This window comes from Hemitrygon akajei, chromosome 17, assembly GCF_048418815.1.
Source record: "Hemitrygon akajei chromosome 17, sHemAka1.3, whole genome shotgun sequence".
NCBI classification, from domain to species: Eukaryota; Metazoa; Chordata; class Chondrichthyes; order Myliobatiformes; family Dasyatidae; genus Hemitrygon; species Hemitrygon akajei.
This window is the reverse complement of record NC_133140.1, coordinates 60,546,769-60,569,180: the sequence shown is the minus strand read 5'-3', so window position 1 is coordinate 60,569,180 and position 22,412 is coordinate 60,546,769. Positions and strand designations below refer to the sequence as shown.

General features: G+C 40.7%; 1 protein-coding gene across 3 annotated transcripts in view; it reads left to right on the top strand.

The window, feature by feature from the left end:
* Positions 1-21,383, top strand: part of adat1 (adenosine deaminase tRNA specific 1) — a 70,939-nt gene extending 49,556 nt beyond the window's left edge. For all 3 annotated transcript variants that reach the window (XM_073070269.1, XM_073070268.1, XM_073070266.1), the window contains 3 exons: positions 309-408; positions 3,325-3,411; positions 20,845-21,383. In XM_073070269.1, coding sequence (XP_072926370.1) covers positions 309-408; positions 3,325-3,411; positions 20,845-20,977 — 320 coding nt within the window. In that variant the 3' untranslated portion in view covers positions 20,978-21,383. The remainder of the gene's footprint in view (positions 1-308; positions 409-3,324; positions 3,412-20,844) is intronic.
* Positions 21,384-22,412: the final 1,029 nt, after the last annotated feature.

Below are 22,412 nucleotides of genomic sequence, written 5' to 3'. Positions count from 1 at the left end.
TGTCATTCACTGCTTCATAGCTGGACTTCTGTACAGGAGCCACAGTCATTTAACTCTGAGCAGGCAGAGAACACGTTTCTCATCTTAATTGTCCTTAATCAACTTTGATCACAAACTACCATATTTCCTTTTACAAATGCAGCTTTTTTAAAAAAATCATGCCAACTTGGGGTTCACTATTCTGATGTAGTACTATTTCTGTATGTACTGATTGCTTGATTTATCTTGCTGTGTCTCTTTAAAAAAAATTCAAAAATTACTCTACAACAGTCATTACCTTATAAATTCTTTTAAAAAATCCCTTGCAGCAATAAGTTGGAGCGCTATACCAGACCAGCCACTAGATGTCTCTGTAAATGGCTATAAACAAGGAGCCACAAAAAAGATACTTGGAACCCCACAAGCGAGGTAAAGATTATTCATTTTAATTGACTAAGATATTGTTGATTTATAAATAAGTTTTGTACATTCACCCTAAAACATTTAAAATTAATTTAACATATAGAATATAAGAGCAGGGATGTGATGTTGAGGCTCTATAAGGCACTCGTGAAACCATATTTGGAGTATTGTGTGCAGTTTTGGGCTCCTTACTTTAGAAAGTATATATTGACATTGGAGGGGGTTCAGAGAAGATTCACGAGAATGATTCCAGGAATAAAAGGGGGAATGTATGAGGAACATCTGGCAGCTCTTGGGCTGTATTCTCTGGAGTTCAGGAGAATGAGGAGGGATCTCATAGAAACATTCCAAATGTTAAAAGGCCTGAACAGATTAGATGTGGCAAAGTTATTTCCTATGGTAGGGGAACGTAGGACAAGAGGGCATGACTTTCAGGATTGAAGGACTTCCATTTAGAACAGAGATGTGGAGAAATTACTTTAGCCAGAGGGTGGTAAATCTGTGGAATTTGTTGGCATGAGCGGCTGTGGAGGCCAAGTCATTGGGTGCATTTAAGGCAGAGATAGATTGGTTCTTGATTAGCCAGGGCATCAAAGGATACGGGGAGAAGGCAGGGGAGTGGGGATGACTGGAAGAATTGGATCAGCCCATGATTGAATGGTGGAGCAAACTTGATGGGCCAAATGGCCTACTTCTGCTCCTCTATCTAATGGTCTAACATTAGTCAGGGTATTCTTGATTCCTTTCTGTACACAGCAGTCAATAAGATGAGTTGGTTAATAGAGCAGATGTCAGTTGAAATTTGATACAGAAATATGTGAGATGCTGAATTTTGAGAAGGATAACAAAATATTGCTTGTAACTGATTGAAAACGTCCGAAGAAATTTTTCGATAAGGAATTTGGATAGATTTACATGGCAAGTGAAGGACAAAGACAGGGAGGTAAACTGAGAGCTTGAACAGAAAGAGGTTTTTAAGAACACTTCTTTTGGAAAGGAATAAGATATGGCAGGTGTTGGAATTGAGCTAAAACTGCTGGTGGAACACTGCAGGTCAAATGACATTTGTATAGATGGGGATACTCGGTATCCCTGCATTGGGACTGAGAGGAGAGGAGAGATGAGATGGGCTGGAGGGGTGTAGCAGCCGCTGGCAGTGATGGATGAAACCTGGTGTAGGTTGGCATGATGGGCAGAGGTGATGTGGAAGGGATGATGGGCAGATTGAAACCAGTGGGTCAGAGCAGGGGAAGAGTTTGGGAGGGAGGGAGAAAGGGGGAGCACAAACATGAGAAAATCTGCAGATGCTGGAAACCTTAAGCAAAGTCCTGATGAAGGGTCTCGGCCAGAAACGTTGACGGTTTACTCTTTACCATAGCTGCTGCTTGGCCTGCTGAGTTCATCCAGCATTTTGGTGTGTTACCTAGTCACTGCTTTGTATTGCATTCAGTGCTGGTTACGTGATCTCCTCTACACTGGTTTGACCAAGCATAGGCTAGATAAGTGGTTGGTCGCACTGTGGTGTAATAAGAGGTGAACCCACATTCATCACTGGGAAATTCCACCTGGAACATTTAAGGTTCATTATAATCAATATATGGCCAGGCTATGTCAATTACAGAATGGAAAGAATTGATAGAAGCACCACATGTCAATTTGTTCTCAATTTTCTCTCTTCTATTCCTGCTGTTTTCAGTCCCATACTTAATGAGAGAGGTATGCTCTGAGAGAATGGATGACATGCAGCAGGTGGTTCATTTCCTTGTGCAACCTCGCTTGTGTTCCTCCTCCTCTCAGCATACCCTCTTTCAGAAGCAGATGGTGACTACTGAGGCACCACAGAGATCATTGTTTGGGCTATACATGTCTCTCAGTGATTTGGATAAGGGATCTAAATTTGATATTTATAAGTTTGCTGATGATGTGAAACTGGATGGGAATGGCAAATATGAAGAAGATGCAAGAAATTTCAAGGTCATTTGGGGAAGTTCAATGAATGAAACACATACAGGCCGAAGACAGTATAATATAAGTAAATGTGAAATTATCCATGTACAATGTTAATCAAAATGGCTTCTTTGTTTTGTTAAGAGTAGGAATGCTTCTTTGTTATGATTAGTGCTTTCTCTGGCAGTTGTTTAGCTTTAGACTTGCTGAAAACGGGATTGTATTCATTTGTTAACCAATGGGGAAATGTTATTTTGTCTTGTGGGTCTGGGAGCGGGGGTTTTTCGCGGTCTTTTGAGGGAGTCGGGAAGAGGACGCCGAAGAAGGTGGACGTGTGCTGCACTGCTCGGTCGAGCACCGGGGTGGTCCCAGGTGCGAGGACGTGGAGGTCGGCGGAAAGCGACGAGGGGTCGAGTGGTTCGATGGTTGAGCTCCAACGATGTGCACTAAACTGACTGAACTTTGATAAGTTGGTGCCTTTTATTTTCTTTTCCTTCATATACACTGTATTGGGTTAGTAATCTTTTAGTTCTAGTAAAATCTTTAAAGTATATTCTATAATGGTATCTGGTGTGAGTTTGATATTGTGTGTGCGTTGCTGCATTAACTTGTCTTCCACAGCACCTGCGTGTACGGGAGGTGGGGTTGGAGAGTGGCTGGAGTTCTTCCCCTAGACATATACCAGCCTGTTGAGCAGCTGTTACATCCACTACAGGAGTCAGATGATTATTTAAATGGTGACAGCTAAGTGTACAGAGGAATTTGGGATCTTGGTACATCAAACACTCACAGTAACATACACGTGCAGCGTTCCTTTAAAATAGCAGTAAAAATTACGTCATACCAATTAATATCAGAAGTTGGTGTGTGAATCCATTCAGAAACTCAATAGCAATGTTTGGAGATGAAGTGGCACCATTAAAACAAATACATTTTGTGTTACAATGTGCTAAAGCTGGTTCTTTTTATTTATAGGTGTAAAATTTGCAAGGCTGAGCTTTTTGTGTTATTCCAAGGGCTCCTCTCTTTTCTTTCTGAGCAGAACTATCCAGAATCCCTTCGGTAGGTCACAATATATTTAGAAAAATATAGAAATATTTATAAAAACCTAATCAAATATTGTTGGTTTACATGTTAGTTATAATTCAAGTGCATTTATTAGAGGACTGTTTAACAATGAAAGCCATTATTTTTATTCAAGTATAGATTACAAAACCAAGGGTTGAATACATTGAAATACAGTATTGCTGTATATCATGTCAGTTATAGTATTGCAATGAATAGCTGAGCAGAGTGCTTCTTAGTGATCTTACTTCTTAAATGTTATCCAATAGTATCTAAACGTAGCAAGGTGTAGATGTTTATTAGCGTATTGTTAAGAATGAAATACATAATTAACATTCTTCTCAATTTCTCTCTGAAAAGTAATAGTTAAATGTCAGCGCATGGGTAATTTGTCTTTGTCTTGGCAAGTACAGTTAATTTACAAATGCATGTATAAAGGGCACATTTTTACTTTTCTATATTGCATAAGATCGCACTATTAGGTCCCAAGAGTGAAGATTTGGGGTTATTTACACAAGTCATTAAAATTAATAAAGTTTAATAAAAATAAGAATGAAATCACTATAGCAAATGTTTCGATATAGTCCTCTGAGGTGAGGTAATGTCATTGAGGTACTGAAAATAATGAATTGGTAATGGGAAAATTATTTTTTCTTTCTGAGGAATATAAAAACAAATAAAGACGCTCTTGGAATTTGTTCTGAATCTGCGGTTAAAAGTAATCTCAGGGAAAACATTGCACAGAAGGAACATCTAAAATATGTCTTGAAATAGGATAGATACTTGGAAATCAAGGGTATTGAAGAATATGGAGGAAAAGGTGAATGATTAAATTCATCAGAGCTGGCATGGTTAACAAAAATTTGATGAATGAACTGCTTTGGCTCCTAGTTGTTAGACTTCAGGGTGAGAGATGCCTTTTTTGATGATTGTTCGTTTAGCAGAATGCTTCGTACAGTTACTTTACTTTATTGTCACCAAACAATTGATACTAGAGCGTACAATCATCACAGCGATATTTGATTCTGCGCTTCGCGCTCCCTGAAGTACAAATCGAAGTAAATATAATAAAAATTTAAATTATAAATCATAATTAGAAAATAGAAAAGGAAGAGTAAGGTAGTGCAAGTCAGGTCCGGATATTTGGAAGGTACGGCCCGGAACTGGGTCAGGATCCGTTCAGCAGTCTTATCACTGTTGGAAAGAAGCTGTTCCCAAGTCTGGCCGTACAAATCTTTAAGCTCCTGAACCTTTTCCCAGAGGGAAGAGGGACAAAAAGTGTGTTGGCTGGGTGGGTCTTGTCCTTGATTATCCTGGCAGCACTGCTCCGACAGTGTGTGGTGTAAAGTGAGTCCATGGAAGGAAGATTGGTTTGTGTGATGTGCTGGGCTAGGTTCACGATCTTCTGCAGCTTCTTCCGGTCTTGGACAGGACAACTTCCATACCAGGTTGTGATGCACCCTGGTTAGTTCTAGGCACAGGGAATAATTTGACAACGCTTGCCTTTGCCACCATACCTCACTAGTTAACACACAATTGTGCATCTAGTTTTGCCTATGGAACAAAACATAATCCCCTATTTTTTCAAACCCAAACTTAAATTATGCCAAATCACAAATAAACTCTTCTCGGGCTTCCAGCTGGGTACAGGCATCAATTATAACTGGCGTTTTGATGACAAACTCCGCCATCTTCATCAGGATGTTGCCTGGTAATACTTCAGGATTCATTGGCCCAAAGCAGAGTGGTTCTTTCTACTCTGATTTACCGTGCGAAAACTATTTCAGACCTGGAGAGTCTCCCTGAGGAAATGATACGATTATGCACAATGTTCCTACAGAATGGATACAAGGTGAAGGAAATCAATCGGGCCCTTAAAAGGGCTGACAGGAAAACCAAGAAACCTAATAACGAGGAGGAACCCATCACTACTGTCTGTTTTCTCTATATTCCTACAGTTTCTGGAGGATTGCCAGGATCCTGAAGAAATACTGGATTAATACCATCCACAAATCTGTAAGGAAGTGCAAATCACAGCTTATGCAGGTCAATGATGTCCTGGGACTCAGGTCGGCCAGTGTTTTCAGAATTCCCTATGAATGCATAGCAGTGTATATCGGCCAGACAGGGAAATCGGTGATAGTAGAACACTACGTTTGCAATTGCCATAGGATTGACTTCAGCACACAGTTTCAACGCCTGAAGGAAGCCATTTAAATAAAACTGGAGGAAAAGAATTTTAACAAAGATTAAGGTCGTGCTCTGAGTAAGAACTAGAATTCAATTGTAAGCAAAGCAGGAGAGTGAAAACCTAATTGGTTGAGGACTAACAAATCAGAAGGGATGGACTACAGGGGTATAAGTACCACCAGACTAGACATACCCAGGCATCATTGATGAAGCTGGCAGAGTTTGTCATCAAAACATCGGTTATAATCGATACCTGTACCCGGCTGGAAGCCCAAGAAGAGTTTATTCATCATGTACGCTGGGAAAACAGAAGATTCTTTATGCCAAATTGGTTTGCAATCTAAGTTTATTCCGACTGGATCTGAACGGTTAAGTATGTGGTGTCTGCACTACAACAATTTTTGTTTGAATTTTATGGAACATTAACAAAATTCTTTGTTTCAACAGACTCTTGTGATATGGCCAGGAATAATTAAATGACATACTTTTACTTTTATTGGAAGCTAACTCTCAAAGAAAAGATAGCTGATAGAATATTGTTAATCTTGTGCAGTTTTAATATTTTGGTCTAAAATGAAAGAAGCAAGGAGAACCAGTTCTTAACAAGGAAAAGGATATGAAGGATAGAAAGATGCTAATTTGTTAAGGATTTCAAGATAAAGAAGGAGGTTGTGTGGGGTTTGTGAAAGAACATTAAGATGTATAAGTCTTCATCTTCATATCCTCTCTCACCACAGGCAAAGTCATATTATATTGTTCTATTATACAAGAAGGGAAATAGGGATAATCCTGAAAATGATTGTCCAGTGAATAGCATGTTAATGATAAGGATGTTATTGGAGACGATTCTCAAGGATAAAATTTATAAGCAATTGGAAATATATCCCTAATTGGAGACTGTCAGCATTTCTTTGTGTAGGACGAGTCAGGTCATACTACTTTGATGCAGGTTTTTGAGGAGGTATTGAAAGCAATTGTTGAAGATAGAGCTGTGGATGTTGTCTACATGGATTTTTTTAAGGTGTTTGACGAGGTCCTTCGTGGAAGGCTCAACCAGAAGATTAAGCTGCATGGGATCACAGTGAATCAGCCATTTATATTCAGAATTGGCTTGCCTATAAAAGATGAAGGGTAGTGGTCGATGGGACATATTCTGACTGGAGGTTTGCAACTTGTGATATTCTGCAGGGATCCATTCAAGGTCATCTGCTATTTTTGAAATGTATAAATGACCTGGATGAAAACATAGATGAATGGGTTAGGAAGTTTGCAGATGATACGAAGATAAGAGGATAGCATAGAAGACTGGTAAAGAATACAGTGGGATATGTATCAGAATCAGATTTGGACGGAGAAATGGCAGGTGGAATTTAACCTGGCCAAATGTGAAACGTTGCACCTTGGGAAATCAAAAGTAAAAGACTTTTAATGGCATGGCCGCTAACAATGTTGATGAGCAGAGGGATTTTGGGGTCATCTATGTAGCCCCATGAAAGTGGCTACACAGGTTCAAAATTCAAAGTAAATTTATTATCAAAGTATATGTATAGAAGCAATGAAGGACCACACCAACTTGCTGTATAACCAGTGTGCAAAAGACAACTAATTGTTCAAATACAAAAAGAAAGAAATAATAAGTAAAGAAGCAATAATTATCGAGAACGTGAGATGAAGAGTCCTTGAAAGTGAGTCCAAAGGTTTAGGGAATATTTCAGTGATGAGGCAAGTGAAGTTATCCCCTTTGGTTCAAGAGCCTGATGGCTGAGGGGTAATAATTGTTCCTGAACCTGATGGTGTGAGTCCTGAGGCTCCTGTACCTTCCTGATGGCAGCAGTGAGAAGAGAACATTACTGACAAAGTAGTAAAGAAAGCATATGACATGTTTGTTGTTATTAATTAAGGAAATGAGTTCAAGAGTTGGGAAGTTACTTTGCAGCTTTATGAATTGCAGTTAGGCCACATATGAAGTATTGCATTCATTTCCTGTTGCCTCGTTATAGAAAGGATAGTTTGGAGAGGGTGCAGAAGAGCTTTACCAGGGTGCTGCCTGAATTAGAGGTCACATATTATAAGGAGAGGTTGGATAAAATTGGATTGTTTTTTTCTGGAGTGGCAGAGGCTGAGAGGGGTTCTGGCAGCAGTCTATAAGATTGAGAGGCATGCATAGAGCCAGTAGTTTTTTCCCAGGGTTGAAATGTCTAATATCAGAGGGCATGTATTTAAGGTGAGAGGGGTAAGTGCAAAGAAGATATGCAGGAGTAAATTTAAAGGAGAGTAGTGAAATGCACTGCCTAGGGTGATGGTGGAGGCAAATGTGATAGAGGCTTTCAAATTCAAGTTTAATTGTCTTTCAACCATATCAATGAATACAGCCAAATGAAATTGTGTTCCTCTGGGGTCAAGGTGCAAAACACAGAATCAACAATCGCACACAGCACATACAGCATATATAATTATGATGGCAGAAAACATAGCGACAAGAAAAATTTAAAATAATAATATAGCCCAAGTCCGAGTGTCTGCAAGAAGAGTGGCTGTAGGATAACAGCAGTTCCTCACATTGCACACAGTTCAGTCACAAATGAAGGCAATTCAACTTGTCTCCCACTAAGCGAACACTAGAGGCAAGACCAACGGGAGGTGCCAGCCTCCAACTCAACACACAGCCAGCTCCGGCATTTCTCTTTGCGGCTGCAACAGGCGACCCAAGGCATGAGTGAGAGCCTAGACCTCACAGCGACTGTGATGCAGGCATAAAGTGTGAACAATCACACCAGAGAGACCGCTGCGCCCAAGTGTGTCACCATCTTACTGGAAGCCTACAGCCACTTCAGGATCTTCTTAGATGGCACATGAATATGCAGGAAACGGAAGGATATTGTCAATGTGTAGGCAGAAGGGATTAGTTTGGTTCAACATCATAGGCCAAACGGCCTGTTCCTGTGTTCTCTGAACCTTCATTTGTTAATGTATTACAGTATCAGGACATCTCTCAATGGACTGTTTAACTAAAATCACTCAACAGGCAAACCCATCGGGTACCAAACATGTTCAGAATGCATATTATCCTCATCTAGTTATCGAGAAATTAGTTGATGATGGGAGAAAAGATAGTTATTCTTTTCTACCTCTCCAAATTATAGTTTTTGAGCTTTTTCAACAAATAGTTTGCTAATAACTAACCAGGCTACATGGGCACTTTAGACTTGCAGGGTACTGGTGCTGTAGTCAAAGCCTTGTCAAGACACATTTTGTTGCATACCGGCAAAGTTGACGTGTTCACATTAGTCAAAATTAATGAATCTGCAATCAGTTTAAAGGGTAAAAACTACTGTTCAATTTTTGGTAATTAATTATCTTTCTGGAGCCTGTTTGCCCTTGTAACTACAGCCAGAAATATTTTCACAATAAGACTGTGAATGGTTCACAGAATAAATTTTTCTCATTCAGTAGCCAAGAAATTGAAGACTCACAATCTGATACTTTCCAATAATTCTGTACGATTTGAACAGACACTTTTTCTTTCGTGGCCTAATTCAACCTGGGAAGCGTATCGCATTTTATCATTTCGAAGGTGGTGGGCTCATTCAGAGGATCATGAGGCATAGGATCCAGGGGAATTTGGCTGTGTGAGTTCAGAATTGCCCTGCCCACAGAATGCAGAGGGTGCAAGTGGATGGGGCACATTCTGCCTGGATGGCAGTGACCTGAGGTGCTCTGCAGGGATCTGTTCTGGGACCTCTGCTATTTGTGATTTTTATAAATGACTTGGATGCAGAAGTGCTTTTGCAAATGAAACCAAAAAATGGTGGAGTTGTGGATAGTGCAGAAGGCTGTCATAGGTTACATGGTGCAGTGGTAGGATGCAGGGATGGGCTGAGAAGTGGCAAGTGCAGTTGAATCTAAAAGTGTGAAGTGATACACTTTGGTAGGTTGAACTTGAAGGCAGAATGCAGTGTTATTGGCAGGATTCTTAGCAGTGTGGAGGGACAGAGGGATCTTGTGATCCAAATCCATAGACCCTTCAAAGTTGCTGTGCAAGTTGATAGGGTGGTTAAGAGACATGTGGTGTGTTGGTCTTCATTAGTCAGAGAATTGAGTTCAAGACTCGTGAGGTAATGTTGCAGCTCTATAAAACTCTGGTTAGACAACACTTGGAGTATTATGCTAGGTTCTGGTCACCTCATTATAGTGGAAGCTTTATAAAAGGTGCAGAGGAGACTTGCCAGGGTGCTGCCTGGATTAGAGAGCATATCTTATAAGGAAACTTTTAGCAAGCTAGGGTTTTTCTCTTTGGTGAGGAGGATGAAAGGCGACTCGACGGAAGTGTACAAAATGATAAGCGGCATTGATAGAGTGGATAGCCTGTTCCATTTTCTCAGGGTGTAAATGGCTAATATGAGGGGGCATAATTTTAAGCTGATTGAAGGAAAGTATAGAGGGATATCAGAGGCAGACTTTTGCACAGAGTGAGGGTGGCCTTTGGAGTTCTGCCAAAAACTTTTGTTAAAGAAACATTTCAACATCAGATTTTCTTTTGTATAGTTTGTCCCTGACCAGAATATCCCAATCATCTCTATTATATTTTTAGTTCATGATTCAGATATCTGTCTTTTTGAGGATACTGTTCATCAACTAGTTTAAACCTAACGTGCAATACATTCATTATTTTGTACCTAAAATCCAGCTTCATTTACAAATCCTATTGTAACTTCACCTCCTGCCACAAACCAACCACTTGGTTTTCTAGTTCTGATCTCATGACATTTGTCTTCTTAATCTGTTTCTTCTCCCACTTTTAAATTCTGCTAAATCCATTCATCTTACTGCTACTTTGCCTTTAAAAGCTATTTTAATCCTCTGTTGCTCCTCTCTTCCTATTTCAGTGATGTTCAGCATTCACTGTGCCTCTGTGAAAAAGGATACTTCTCAATGAATGGTGCTAAATAAAGCAAGATAATGAATTCTTTTAAGAATGAATTAGAAATATCTGTGATTTAATTTGGATGCTGCTCATTTAAGGGAGTAGTTGAAATTAATCCAATGTAGTATGGGAATGTAATTTAAGGGTGGCATTTGAGTTGTCCTTCAACATTTCAATAAACTCATTTAGTTGAAGGTCTGGAGTATTGCAACAAAATTGTTAGCTTGTATGTGCGATTTTTAGAAGTATTTTCTTGCATCAGTCACTTGAATGTGTTAATATTTCTCTACAAAATGAACATGCCCATTTTGGTTCCAGATAGCAAGCATTCTTTATGTCTTGCAGTTTACTCAGATCAACTATCATACACAGTAATGTTACTGAACAAATACTCTATTCCTTGCAGTTTTCAGAAAAATTTGCCTTAAAATTATAACCAAGTAGATGAAGTACATTTTCTACTAAATTGATTGCAGTTTTGTCCATGTTTCTGTATGAGCGACATTTTCCATGCACACATTATTTCAATTATCATCCATACTACAAGAAAGATCCCATTAATATTCATTCTTTTTATTAAGCTAGTTGAAAATTGTATTAAGCCATCGACAGAATTGTTTTGCCAAGACTATTCAGGTACAGACCTCTTTGCAGAGTTTGTCCAAATATGTCCAAACCTAACTTCCAGAGTTCAATAATGTAATTGTCCTTGCATGAGGATAATATTGCTGCATCTGATAAAACTGAAGCCAGTTGGAATCAATCATGAAATAGTCTATTAGTTAGGGTTATCCGCACAGAGGAAGGTGTTTATTGGAGTTCATCTTAGCTGCAGAATATTGCTACAAGGATTCTTCAGGTTAGTGACCTGTCTTCAGCTGCTTAAACAATGATTTTCCTTCCATCTCATAAGATCAGAAGTGGGGATGTTTGCTGACGATTGTACAATTCCTTTCACAGTCAACAGGAAATGGAAAAAGTCCAGGCCATGTAATGTGAAGTGTTAATTTACTTGCCAATGGAAAGCCCTTCTGCTGTCCCAGTCGTTGATTGGACTGTTTGAAGGATGAGAGCAGCTCTTTCCCCATTGTTTTCCAGTTCTGGATGCCTCAGGGATATAAGAGTAGCATGTGCAAGAGACTTGCTGTCTTTCCTTTGTCTCCAGGGGCTCATCTTCACACTGAGGTTGTGACCAGTGCTGAAGAACCACTGGGAAAGTGTGCTATAGATATGAGGGTGTACACGCACACTTTGCTACGTACCTGTTTGTTGAATGTTTAGTTCTGTGGTTGTGTAATTCGGGTTAAGTACCTGTAGTTGTGTAAGTACCTGTTGAGTTTGAAGTATTACTGAATGTTTAGTGACATAGTTTTTGTAACTTAGAGTGGCTTAGATGAGTACTTGCTTGACATAGGTGTTTGATCAAGCGTTCCACTGTTTGTCTGTAAAATAAATGATTAGTGTACTTACTTGTAATTAGTGCCTTCTGTCTCACTTATGGAACCCATGAATCTGCTTCTCCATGACAACCTAAATGACATTTGGACATGAGCTTTGCAACACATGCCAAACAACGAAAAGGACCTAACCACTTCCACACCTTATTCAAAGGTACAACCATCTCAGAGTCCTCCTCCAACTTCCTAGGATCACCATTGACCAGGAACTCAGTTGGATCAGATACATAAATACCATACCTTAAAGAGTTCATCTGAGGCTGGATATCCTGCTATGTGACGCACTGTCTAATTTCCCAAAGCCTTTTCATCCTCAACAAGCCAGATATCAGGAGTACGATGGAATATTATCTAAATGACTGCATCTGATAACAGTCAAAGAAACTCAGTATCATATAGAATTAGTTCTGCTTGTTTGGGTCCTTCCACCCCCCCCCCCCCCCCAAAACATTCACTCCCTCACTATCTGTATCATCAACTGTATGCCAACTACTAACTGCCCACACTTAGTCCCTTTGCTCCTCTGATAGAACTTCCTAACCCTGAGATAATTAGGAACATTATCAAGTTTCCCTCCAAATCACATGATATTCTGAAATGGAAACACATTGCCAATCTTTCATTGTCACTATATCTAAATTTGGAACTCCCTAATCGATAATATGTCATGGGCACTATCACCAGAAAGATTGCAGTAGTTCAAGAAAGTGACTTCTTACTGCCTTTTTAGGGGTAGTTTTGGATGAGCAATGGTACTGGCATTGCCCACAGTGCCCATGTTCTGTAAATAATTATTAAGTAAACATCTTCTTGATTTCTGAATATGCAGGATTTACAGCAGTTGGGGGCTGGAGCACTGCTGCCTTTACTTATTGCATGCCTTTTAATAAGAAGGCTTCACTGTATGTTTCTAATTATACTGAATTTTGAAAGTTTGAGGTAATGTGTATCATGTGATGTTGTCTCACAGAATTTTATTGGTCGCTGCATGGTCGTATGTTTAAGTACAGAAACCAATCTATTTTTAATGTCTCATTGGAGTCTTCACAAAAGGTAAATGCTTCACAGCTGTTTCAGTTTGAAAAGACAAGCTGTTTATTCCCAGACTCAAGTAAGTTTGGTGTCCTGATGTTGAGCTTAATAATTCAAATTGGCCAACATCTGGAGTGGATTTGCCTTATTTTTTACTCCGTGCTGAATTCAATTAAGAGCTGAAATAAAGAATGTCGAGTTCAGCTTGTAGTAGATTTTTATACCAAACAGATGTACTTAGTTAGATTCTGTAGCCGGAGGGTGGTGAATCTGTGGAATTCATTGGCACAAACAACTGCGGAGGTCAAGTCATTGAGTAGATTTAAAGCAGAGTTTGATAGGTTCTTGCTTAGTAAGGATGTCAAAGATTATAGGGAGATGGGGGGAGAATGGGATTGAAAGGGAAAATAAATCTGCCATGATCGAATGGTGGAGCAGATTTGATGGGCCAAATGGCCTAAATCTGCTCCTATGTCTTATGGATTTAGAACCATAGAACATTACAGCACAGAAACAGGGTCCTGGAAACGCTTTTACCCACGGCATAAACTTTCAGCTGCATTACGATTGTTGTACGGAGACATAAAACTTAAAGCAGGATGGCACAGTACAGGCCCTTTAGCCCATCATATTGTGCCAGCCTTTTAATCTTCTCGAAGATACATCTAACCATTCTCTCCCTCATAGCCCTCCATCTTTCCTTCATCCATGTGCCTATCTCAAAGTCTCCACTCTGTGTGTCATTATCACCATCTAGGGGATGTGTCCCATGCACTTAACACTCTTGTATATATTTTTTAAAAATCTAACAATGACACCCCCTCTATACTTTCTACCATTCACCTCAAAAATATGTCCTGTTGTGTTAGCAGTTGTCACCCTGGCTGTCCAATATATCCATTAAGTCAGCTGTCATTTTCTTTCACTACAAAGAGAAAAGCCCTACCTCACTCAATCTTTTCTCATCAGACATGTTCTCTAACCCAGGCAGCAAGCTGGTAAACCTCTGCACTCTTTCTAAAGCTTCCACATCCTTCCTATAATGAAATGACCAGAACTGAACACGTTTCTCCAAGTGTGCTCTAACCAGAGTTCGCTAGAGCTGCAATATTACCTCACGGCTCTTAAACTCAATCCCCCAACTAACGAATATATACCTTTTTGATCACCCTCTCAACTTGAAGGCAACTTTGAGGTATGTGTGGGTTTGGACCCCAGGATCCTTCTGTTTCTCCACACTGCAAAGAATCCTGCCTTTAACTTTGATCATTTGCTCTGCCAACAAGTTTTGACCTTCCAAAGTGTATCATTTCACACTTTTCTCCATTTGCTACTTCTCAGCCCAGCTCTGTATCCTGAAAATGTCCCATTGTAGCCTATGTTAACTTTTTACATTATCCACACCACCAACAACCTTAATGTCATCTGCAAACTTATTAACTCACCTTTTTTCACTTCTTCATCAAGTCATGTATAAAAATCACGAAGAATAGCAATCTCAGAACAGATAGATCCCTGTGGAGCACCATTAGTCACTGACCATAGCAGCAGAATTAGGCCATTTGGCCCATCGAGTCTCTTCCACCATTCCATCACTACTGATTTATCATCTCTGTCACCCCATTCTCCTGCTTTCTCCCTGTAATCTTTGACATCTCAACTAACCAAGATTCTATCAGCCTCTGCTTTAAATATGTTAAATGACTTGGCCTCCACAGCCATCCATAGCAATGAATTTCACAGATTCACCACCCTCTGACTAAAGAAATTCCTTCTCATCTCTATTCTGAGGCTGTGCCCTCTGGTTCTAGACTTACCCACTATAGGAAACGTCCTCTCCACGTCCGCTCTATCTGGGCCTTTCAATATTTGATAGGTTTCAATGAGATCCTCTCTCACTCTTCTAAACTCCAGTGAATACAGGCCCAGAGCTGTCAAGCGCTCCTATACGTTAACCCTTTCATTCTTTGGATCATTCTCGTTAACTTCTCTGGACCCTCTCCAATGCCCCTACATCTTTTCTCAGATAGGGGGCCCAAAACTGGTCACAATACTCCAAGGGCAGTCTGAACAGTGTTTATAGATAGATAGATAGATAGATACTTTATACAAAGCCTCAACATTACATCCTTGCTCTTATTTTCTATCATATTATGATCACTGCCTCACAAGAGTTACTTTCCCGTAAGCTCCCTGATTCATTCCACAACAGAGCCCTAATTTCATTACCCATTTTCCTCAGACTTCTCGCATTAAACACACTTCAACCCATCCAGCTGACAGCTTATGCCCTATCCACTGTCTATTCTTTCTCACAGTCTCTCTATATAATACATCTACCTTTACACCAACTGTTCCATCATCTGACCTGACACTCTGGTTCCCATCCTCCTGCCGACCTAGTTTAAACCCTCCCAACAGCGCTAGCAAATCTGCCCGCAAGGACTTTGGTCATTCTTAAGATCAGATATAACCCGTCACTTTTCTACAGGTCATAATTCCCCAGAAAAGGTCCCGGTGATCTACAAGTCTGAAACCCCACCCACCTGCACCTATCTTCAACCACACATTCCTGCCATACCATATTCTTAACCTCACTAGCATGTGGCACAGGCAGCAATCCAGAGATTACCACCCTTGAGGTCCTGCTTTTTAGCTTCGTAAGCTCCCTATATTCCCTCTTCAGGACCTCATCCCTTTTTCTATTGGTACCATTAGAACTTGGCTTTTTCTCCTTGGAGCGACGGAGGATGAGAGGTGACCTGATAAAGGTGTATAAGATGATGAGAGGCATTGATCGTGTGGATAGCCAGAGGCTTTTCCCCAGGGCTGAAATGGCTAACACGAGACAGCACAGTTTTAAGGTGCTTGGAAGTAGGTACAGAAGGAATATCAGGGGTAAGTTTTTTACGCAGAGAGTGGTGGTGGTGGTGGTGGGTACGATAGGGTCTTTTAAGAGACTCCTGGATAGGTACATGGAGCTTAGAAAAATAGAGGGCTATGGGTAGCCCTAGGTAAATTCTAAAGTAAGTATATGTTTGGCACAACATTGTGGGCTGAAGGGCCTGTATTGCGCTGTAGGTTTTCTATGTTTCTAATATGTACCATGACTTCTGCTCACTGTTCCTTCCCCTTATGAATGCTGTGGACCCAATCTGAGATGTCCCTGACCTTGGCACCTCGGAGCAGCATACTATCCGGGAGTCTCTTTCACGTCCACAGAACTTCCCGTCTGTTCCACTAACTACTGAATCACTTATCGCCACTGCACTCATCTTCTCGCCCTTCCCTGCTGAGCCACAGAGCCAGGCTCAGTGCCAGAGACCTTCTTGCTATGGCTTTGCCCTGCTAGGTTGTTCTCCCACCCACAATGGTATCCGAAGTGGTATACTTGTTCTTAAGGCCACAGTATACCACTGCAGTAAGTACAGATAACTGCAGACTGGAATACAAAAGACAGCCGATTCTGGAATCTGGAGCAACAAATAATAGACAATAGACAATAGGTGCAGAAGTAGACCATTTGGCCCTTCAAACCTGCACCGCCATTTTGAGATCATGGCTGATCAACTACTGTCAATACCCGGTTCCTGCCTTGTCCCCATATCCCTTGATTCCCCTATCCATAAGATACCTATCTAGCTCCTTCTTGAAAGCATCCAGAGAATTTGCCTCCACTACCTTCCGAGGCAGTGCATTCCAGACCCCCACAACTCTCTGGGAGAAGAAGTTTTTCCTTAACTCTGTCCTAAATGACCTACCCCTTATTCTCAAACCATGCCCTTTGGTACTGGACTTTCCCAGCATCTAGAACATATTTCCTGCCTCTATCTTGTCCAATCCCTTAATAATCTTATATGTTTCAATCAGATCCCCTCTCAATCTCCTTAATTCCAGCGTGTACAAGCCCAGTCTCTCTAACCTCTCTGCGTAAGACAGTCCAGACATCCCAGGAATTAACCTCGTGAATCTACGCTGCACTTCCTCTACAGCCAGGATGTCCTTCCTTAACCCTGGAGACCAAAACTGTACACAATACTCCAGGTGTGGTCTCACCAGGGCTCTGTACAAATGCAAGAGGATTTCCTTGCTCTTGTACTCAATTCCCTTTGTAATAAAGGCCAACATTCCATTAGCCTTCTTCACTGCCTGCTGCACTTACTCATTCACCTTCAGTGACTGATGAACAAGGACTCCGAGATCTCTTTGTATTTCTCCCTTACCTAACTCTACACCGTTCAGATAATAATCTGCCTTCCTGTTCTTACTCCCAAAGTGGATAACCTCACACTTATTCACATTAAACATCATCTGCCAAGTATCTGCCCACTCACCCAGCCTATCCAAGTCACCCTGAATTCTCCTAACATCCTCATCACATGTCACACTGCCACCCAGCTTAGTATCATCAGCAAATTTGCTGATGTTATTTTCAATGCCTTCATTCAAATCGTTGACGTAAATTGTAAACAGCTGTGGTCCCAATACCAAGCCCTGTGGCACCCCACTAGTCACCACCTGCCATTCCGAGAAACACCCATTCACCGCTACCCTTTGCTTTCTATCTGCCAACCAGTTTTCTATCCATGCCAATGTCTTCCCCCCGATGCCCTGAGCTTTGATTTTACCCACCAATCTCCTATGTGGGACCTTATCAAATGCCTTCTGAAAATCGAGGTACACTACATCCGCTGGATCTCCCCCATCTAACTTCCTGGTTACATCCTCGAAAAACACCAACAGATTAGTCAAGCATGATTTACCCTTGGTAAATCCATGCTGGCTCGGCCCAATCCTATCACTGCTATCTAGATATACCACTATTTCATCCTTAATAATGGACTCTAGCATCTTTCCCACCGCCGATGTCAGGCTGACAGGTCGATAGTTCTCTGTTTTCTCCCTCCCTCCTTTCTTAAAAAGTGGGATAACATTAGCCATTCTCCAATCCTCAGAAACTGATCCTGAATCTAAGGAACATTGGAAAATGATTACCAATGCATCCGCAATTTCCAGGGCCACCTCCTTTAGTACCCTAGGATGCAGACCATCTGGACCTGGGGATTTGTCAGCCTTCAGTCCCATCAGTCTTCTCATCACCGTTTCCTTCCTAATGTCAATCTGTTTCATTTCCTCTGTTACCCTATGTCCTTGGCCCATCCATACATCTGGGAGATTGCTTGTGTCTTCCTTAGTGAAAACAGATCTAAAGTACTCATTAAATTCTTCTGCCATTTCTCTGTTTCCCATAACAATTTCACCCAATTCATTCTTCAAGGGCCCAACATTGTTCTTAACTATCTTCTTTCTCTTCACATACCTAAAAAAAAAAGCTTTTGCTATCCTCCTTTATATTCCTGGCTAGCTTGCGTTCGTACTTCATTTTTTTCTCCCCGTAATGTCTTTTTAGTTAAGTTCTGTTGTTCCTTAAAAACTTCCCAATCATCTGTTCTCCCACTCACCTTAGCTCTGTCATACTTTCTTTTTTTTTTTAATGCTATGCAATTTCTGACTTCCTTTGTCAACCACTGTGGCCCCTTTCCTCCCTTTGAATCCTTCCTTCTCTGGGGGATGAACTGATTTTGCACCTTGTGCATTATTCCCAAGAATACCTGCCATTGCTGTTCCACTGTCTTTTCTGCTAGGCTATCCTTCCAGTCAACTTTGGCCAGCTCCTCCCTCATGGCTCCATAGTTTCCCCTGTTCATCTGCAACACTGACACCTCCGAGCTGCCTTTATCCTTCTCAAATTGCAGATAAAAACTTATCATATTATGATCACTACCTCCTAATGGCTCCTTTACTGCAAAATCGCTTATCAAATCCTGTTCTTTACATAACACTAAATCCAGAATAGTCTTGTCCCTGGTCAGCTCTCGTACAAGCTGTTCCAAGAATGCATCCCGTAGGCACTCTACAAACTCCCTATCCTGTGGTCCAGCACCAACCTGATTCTCCCAGTTCACCTGCATGTTGAAATCCCCCATAACTACTGCGACATTACCTTTGCCACATGCCAATGTTAACTCCCTATTCAACTTGCACCCAATATCCATGCTACTGTTTGGTGGCCTGTAGACAACACCCATTGCTGAAGGATCTCGGTGGTTGAGTAGTATCTGAGGAATGGGTGGGGGAGGCACTGTCAACATTCTGGGTTGAACCCTGCATCAAGACTGAGTGGAGAGAGGGCAAATGACCAGTAGGAAGAGGAGAGGGGGAGTGACCATAAGACATAGGAGCAGAATTAGACCATTTGGCCCATCGAGTCTGCTCCCCCATTTCATCATGGCTGATCCAATTTTCCTCTCGCCCCAATATCCTGCCTTCTCCCCATATCCCTTTGCACTCTGATCAATCAAGAGTCTATCAACTTCTGCCTTAAATATACATAAAGACTTGACCTCCACAGCTGCCTGTGACAGCTCTTTGCACTCTTTACACTCTCTGGCTAAAGAGTGGTAAGATAGGAACTTAAGCTAATTGGTGAACTGAGGAATGGTGTAAGATGACAGGCAGGTAGCACCAGGTGGGGGGGGAGGTGGAGTTAGGAGACGGTGGCAAGTCATAGCGGCACTAATTCTGCATCACTATACAGTCGGCCCTCATATCCGTGCATTCCGCATGCGTGGATTCAACCAACTGCAGATCGGGAAAACCCGGAAGTTCTCTGTCCAGCACTCGTTGTTTGAGCATGTACAGACTATTTTTTCTTGTCATTATTCCCTAAACAATACAGTGTAACAACTATTTACATAGCATTTACATTGTATTAGGTATTATAAGTAATCTAGAAATGACTTAAAAGTACAGGCAGTCCCCGGGTTTTGAATGAGTTCCATTCTTAAGTCCGTCTTTATATAGTACATATTTTACCTTTCTATGCATATAAAACACTTAAGAAACATACGTATTTCAATAATTAAACCACTGCAATGCTTAGTAATAATCGTAGCTTTCATTGGGGCAGGGCCTTTCACATGCTGCATTAAAATAGTTCTGATCGTCGACCGACTGTAGCCTAACGTTTTTCCAATGACCGATGGCGTTTCATCTCTTTCCGATTGCTTTATTACTTCCACCTTATTTTTAATCGCGATCGTGATTATTTTCGTGAACAGAAACACCATGGATTCAGAGCTATGCCGGGTCCTAATGTCCACTGCGCTGAACATGTTAAATAAAGTCCAGGGTTCCGCTGGGTCCTAAAGACCACCGCTCTGAGTCAGGTTAAATAAGGGACTTGAGCATCCGCGTTTTTTGGTATCCGCGGGGAGTCTCGGAACCAATCCCCCACGGATAAGGAGGGCTGACTGTACTACCCACTCTATCCCTAACATAAAGAAAATCTCCCAGTGTCTTCAGTAATTATGCAGTGTTTGGTGAAATTGTTTTCAAATTTGAGCAATGAGCAAATAGGATTTTCTCCATTTGTATTGCTTTAGAATTCAAACAAATGACAAATCTTTAATTATGAATCCGTAGAAGTATGGGAATAGATACTGTCACATACAATGAAGCAGTACTCTGTTCACCAAAAAGAAAACAAAAGAAATGATATTGATAGCATGGCATGTGCAATGTTTTCTTGGTACTATAACTACCACAAATTGCAGGTTGCTGATGTGGAAAAGGTGCCTTGTGGCATTAAAAACAACTGTTGACTAAGAACAACTGTATGAAAATATAACCAGGGGAAAAAAAGAGAAAAATTCTTATTTTAAAACTTATTTTGTGAAGCTTTTATTACATTAGGTTCCTGTTTTTAGTATTTCGTCATTCATAACCATGATTATTCTCTTATTCATTATTACATTACTCTTACAGAAACGTTAAACTAAAAACTTACTGGGAATTCAAGGAAGCTGCAGCAAATTACCAGCAAGCATGGAATGAAGTACTGAAGCAAGCATTTGTAACGTGGATTAGAACCCCAAGGGACTTGCTGCAGTTTTATTAGATAGCAAACAGTACAGTAACACGCAGAGATCATTGCCTTTTCTGCCACGTGGATGGTCACAGCAGATTTTTTTAATGTTTGTCTTTGAAAACTTGCAGGGATAAAACACGTACGAGCAATTTTTTTAACTGTTAGCTTTTAATTAAACTGATCGTTGACTGTTCCTAGATTGAAACTAAAAGGGAAATTTGTTGGCCTCCAATTCTAGTAATTTACCAGAGTTGTGTAATTGGTATTTAATAGCTTGGAATGGTAGTGCAAGTTTTATATTTTTATTTGGTTTGTAGCATTAAGAATCTAATTCTTTGTGTGTATAATTTTAGATTTATTTCTTTCTCTGCTAATAATCCATACTTGTTAACCTCTTTCTTTGGCTGTATTGTATTATAAACAACTTTCACAAGTATGACTTTCTAGTGTGTTCATTTTGCAAAATATGGAACACTTTTTAAGAAAAGGCATATTAAAGAAACCATATGCCTAAAGTTAGTAACTTACTTCAAAAGCACTTTCCCATACTTCATAAATAAACATCTTTGCATGTAAGTATTTTGAACTTCATTTTTTTTCCATTTTCAAGCACATTAGAATGTATTGCAATGATATATGAAATAGCGTATTGGGATAATTAACAGAAGTAGTCCCTCACATGGTAATTTTGACTTGCCACCCATAAATGAAAGAATCTTGTATTTGTGTAGTGACTGTTCTCTCCTCAGGATATCCCAGTGCACTTTCTAGTTAATACACTGGTACCTCACTTAGTGCTTAGGATTTATTTCTGAAGCATGAGAGCTCCAGTGGAATTGGTACCAAAGAGGAGCGATATAGCACTATATGTGGAGAGACTAATCACTGATTGTGCTGTTGTACCAGCACCCTGGTGCAAACTCTGCTATTCCTGTAGCTGCTGATGTATTGAGAATTTGATGCATATCTCTGTCCTTGGTTGCTACCCTCACAGTAATGAATAATCTTCAGTCCGATGTGGAAAGCTGCCTGTCAGTATTGATATTGAGCTGGGGTTAGTGGTGCAGCTGCCAAGTGTTACAACATGGACTTGGTGTTTCACATAGATGTTTATTGTGTATTAGATGTGTGTGAAGCTCTCTACGATTGAGCTTTGTAGAAGAAGAAGAAAGCCCTGAACTCCAAGTGGAGTCATCGGGACACCATCGTGGTGGCGGTTTTTTTTAGCAGGCTTTCTTGTTTTTACCAGGCCGCGTTGCTAGCTCGATGCTCAAACCAGCACGGATGGAAAGCATGCAAGGGAGCTGGCTAGATTCGAACTCAGGAGCCTTCGCTCTGAAGTCCGGCGCTGATGCCACAACGCCACCAGCTGGCATTGAGCTTTTTAGCATAGAGTAATTTCTAGGCTCATGAGTTGAAGAGTTTGAATTTGGAGAAGGAAATCCGAGAATCGGAGCAGGAGTGC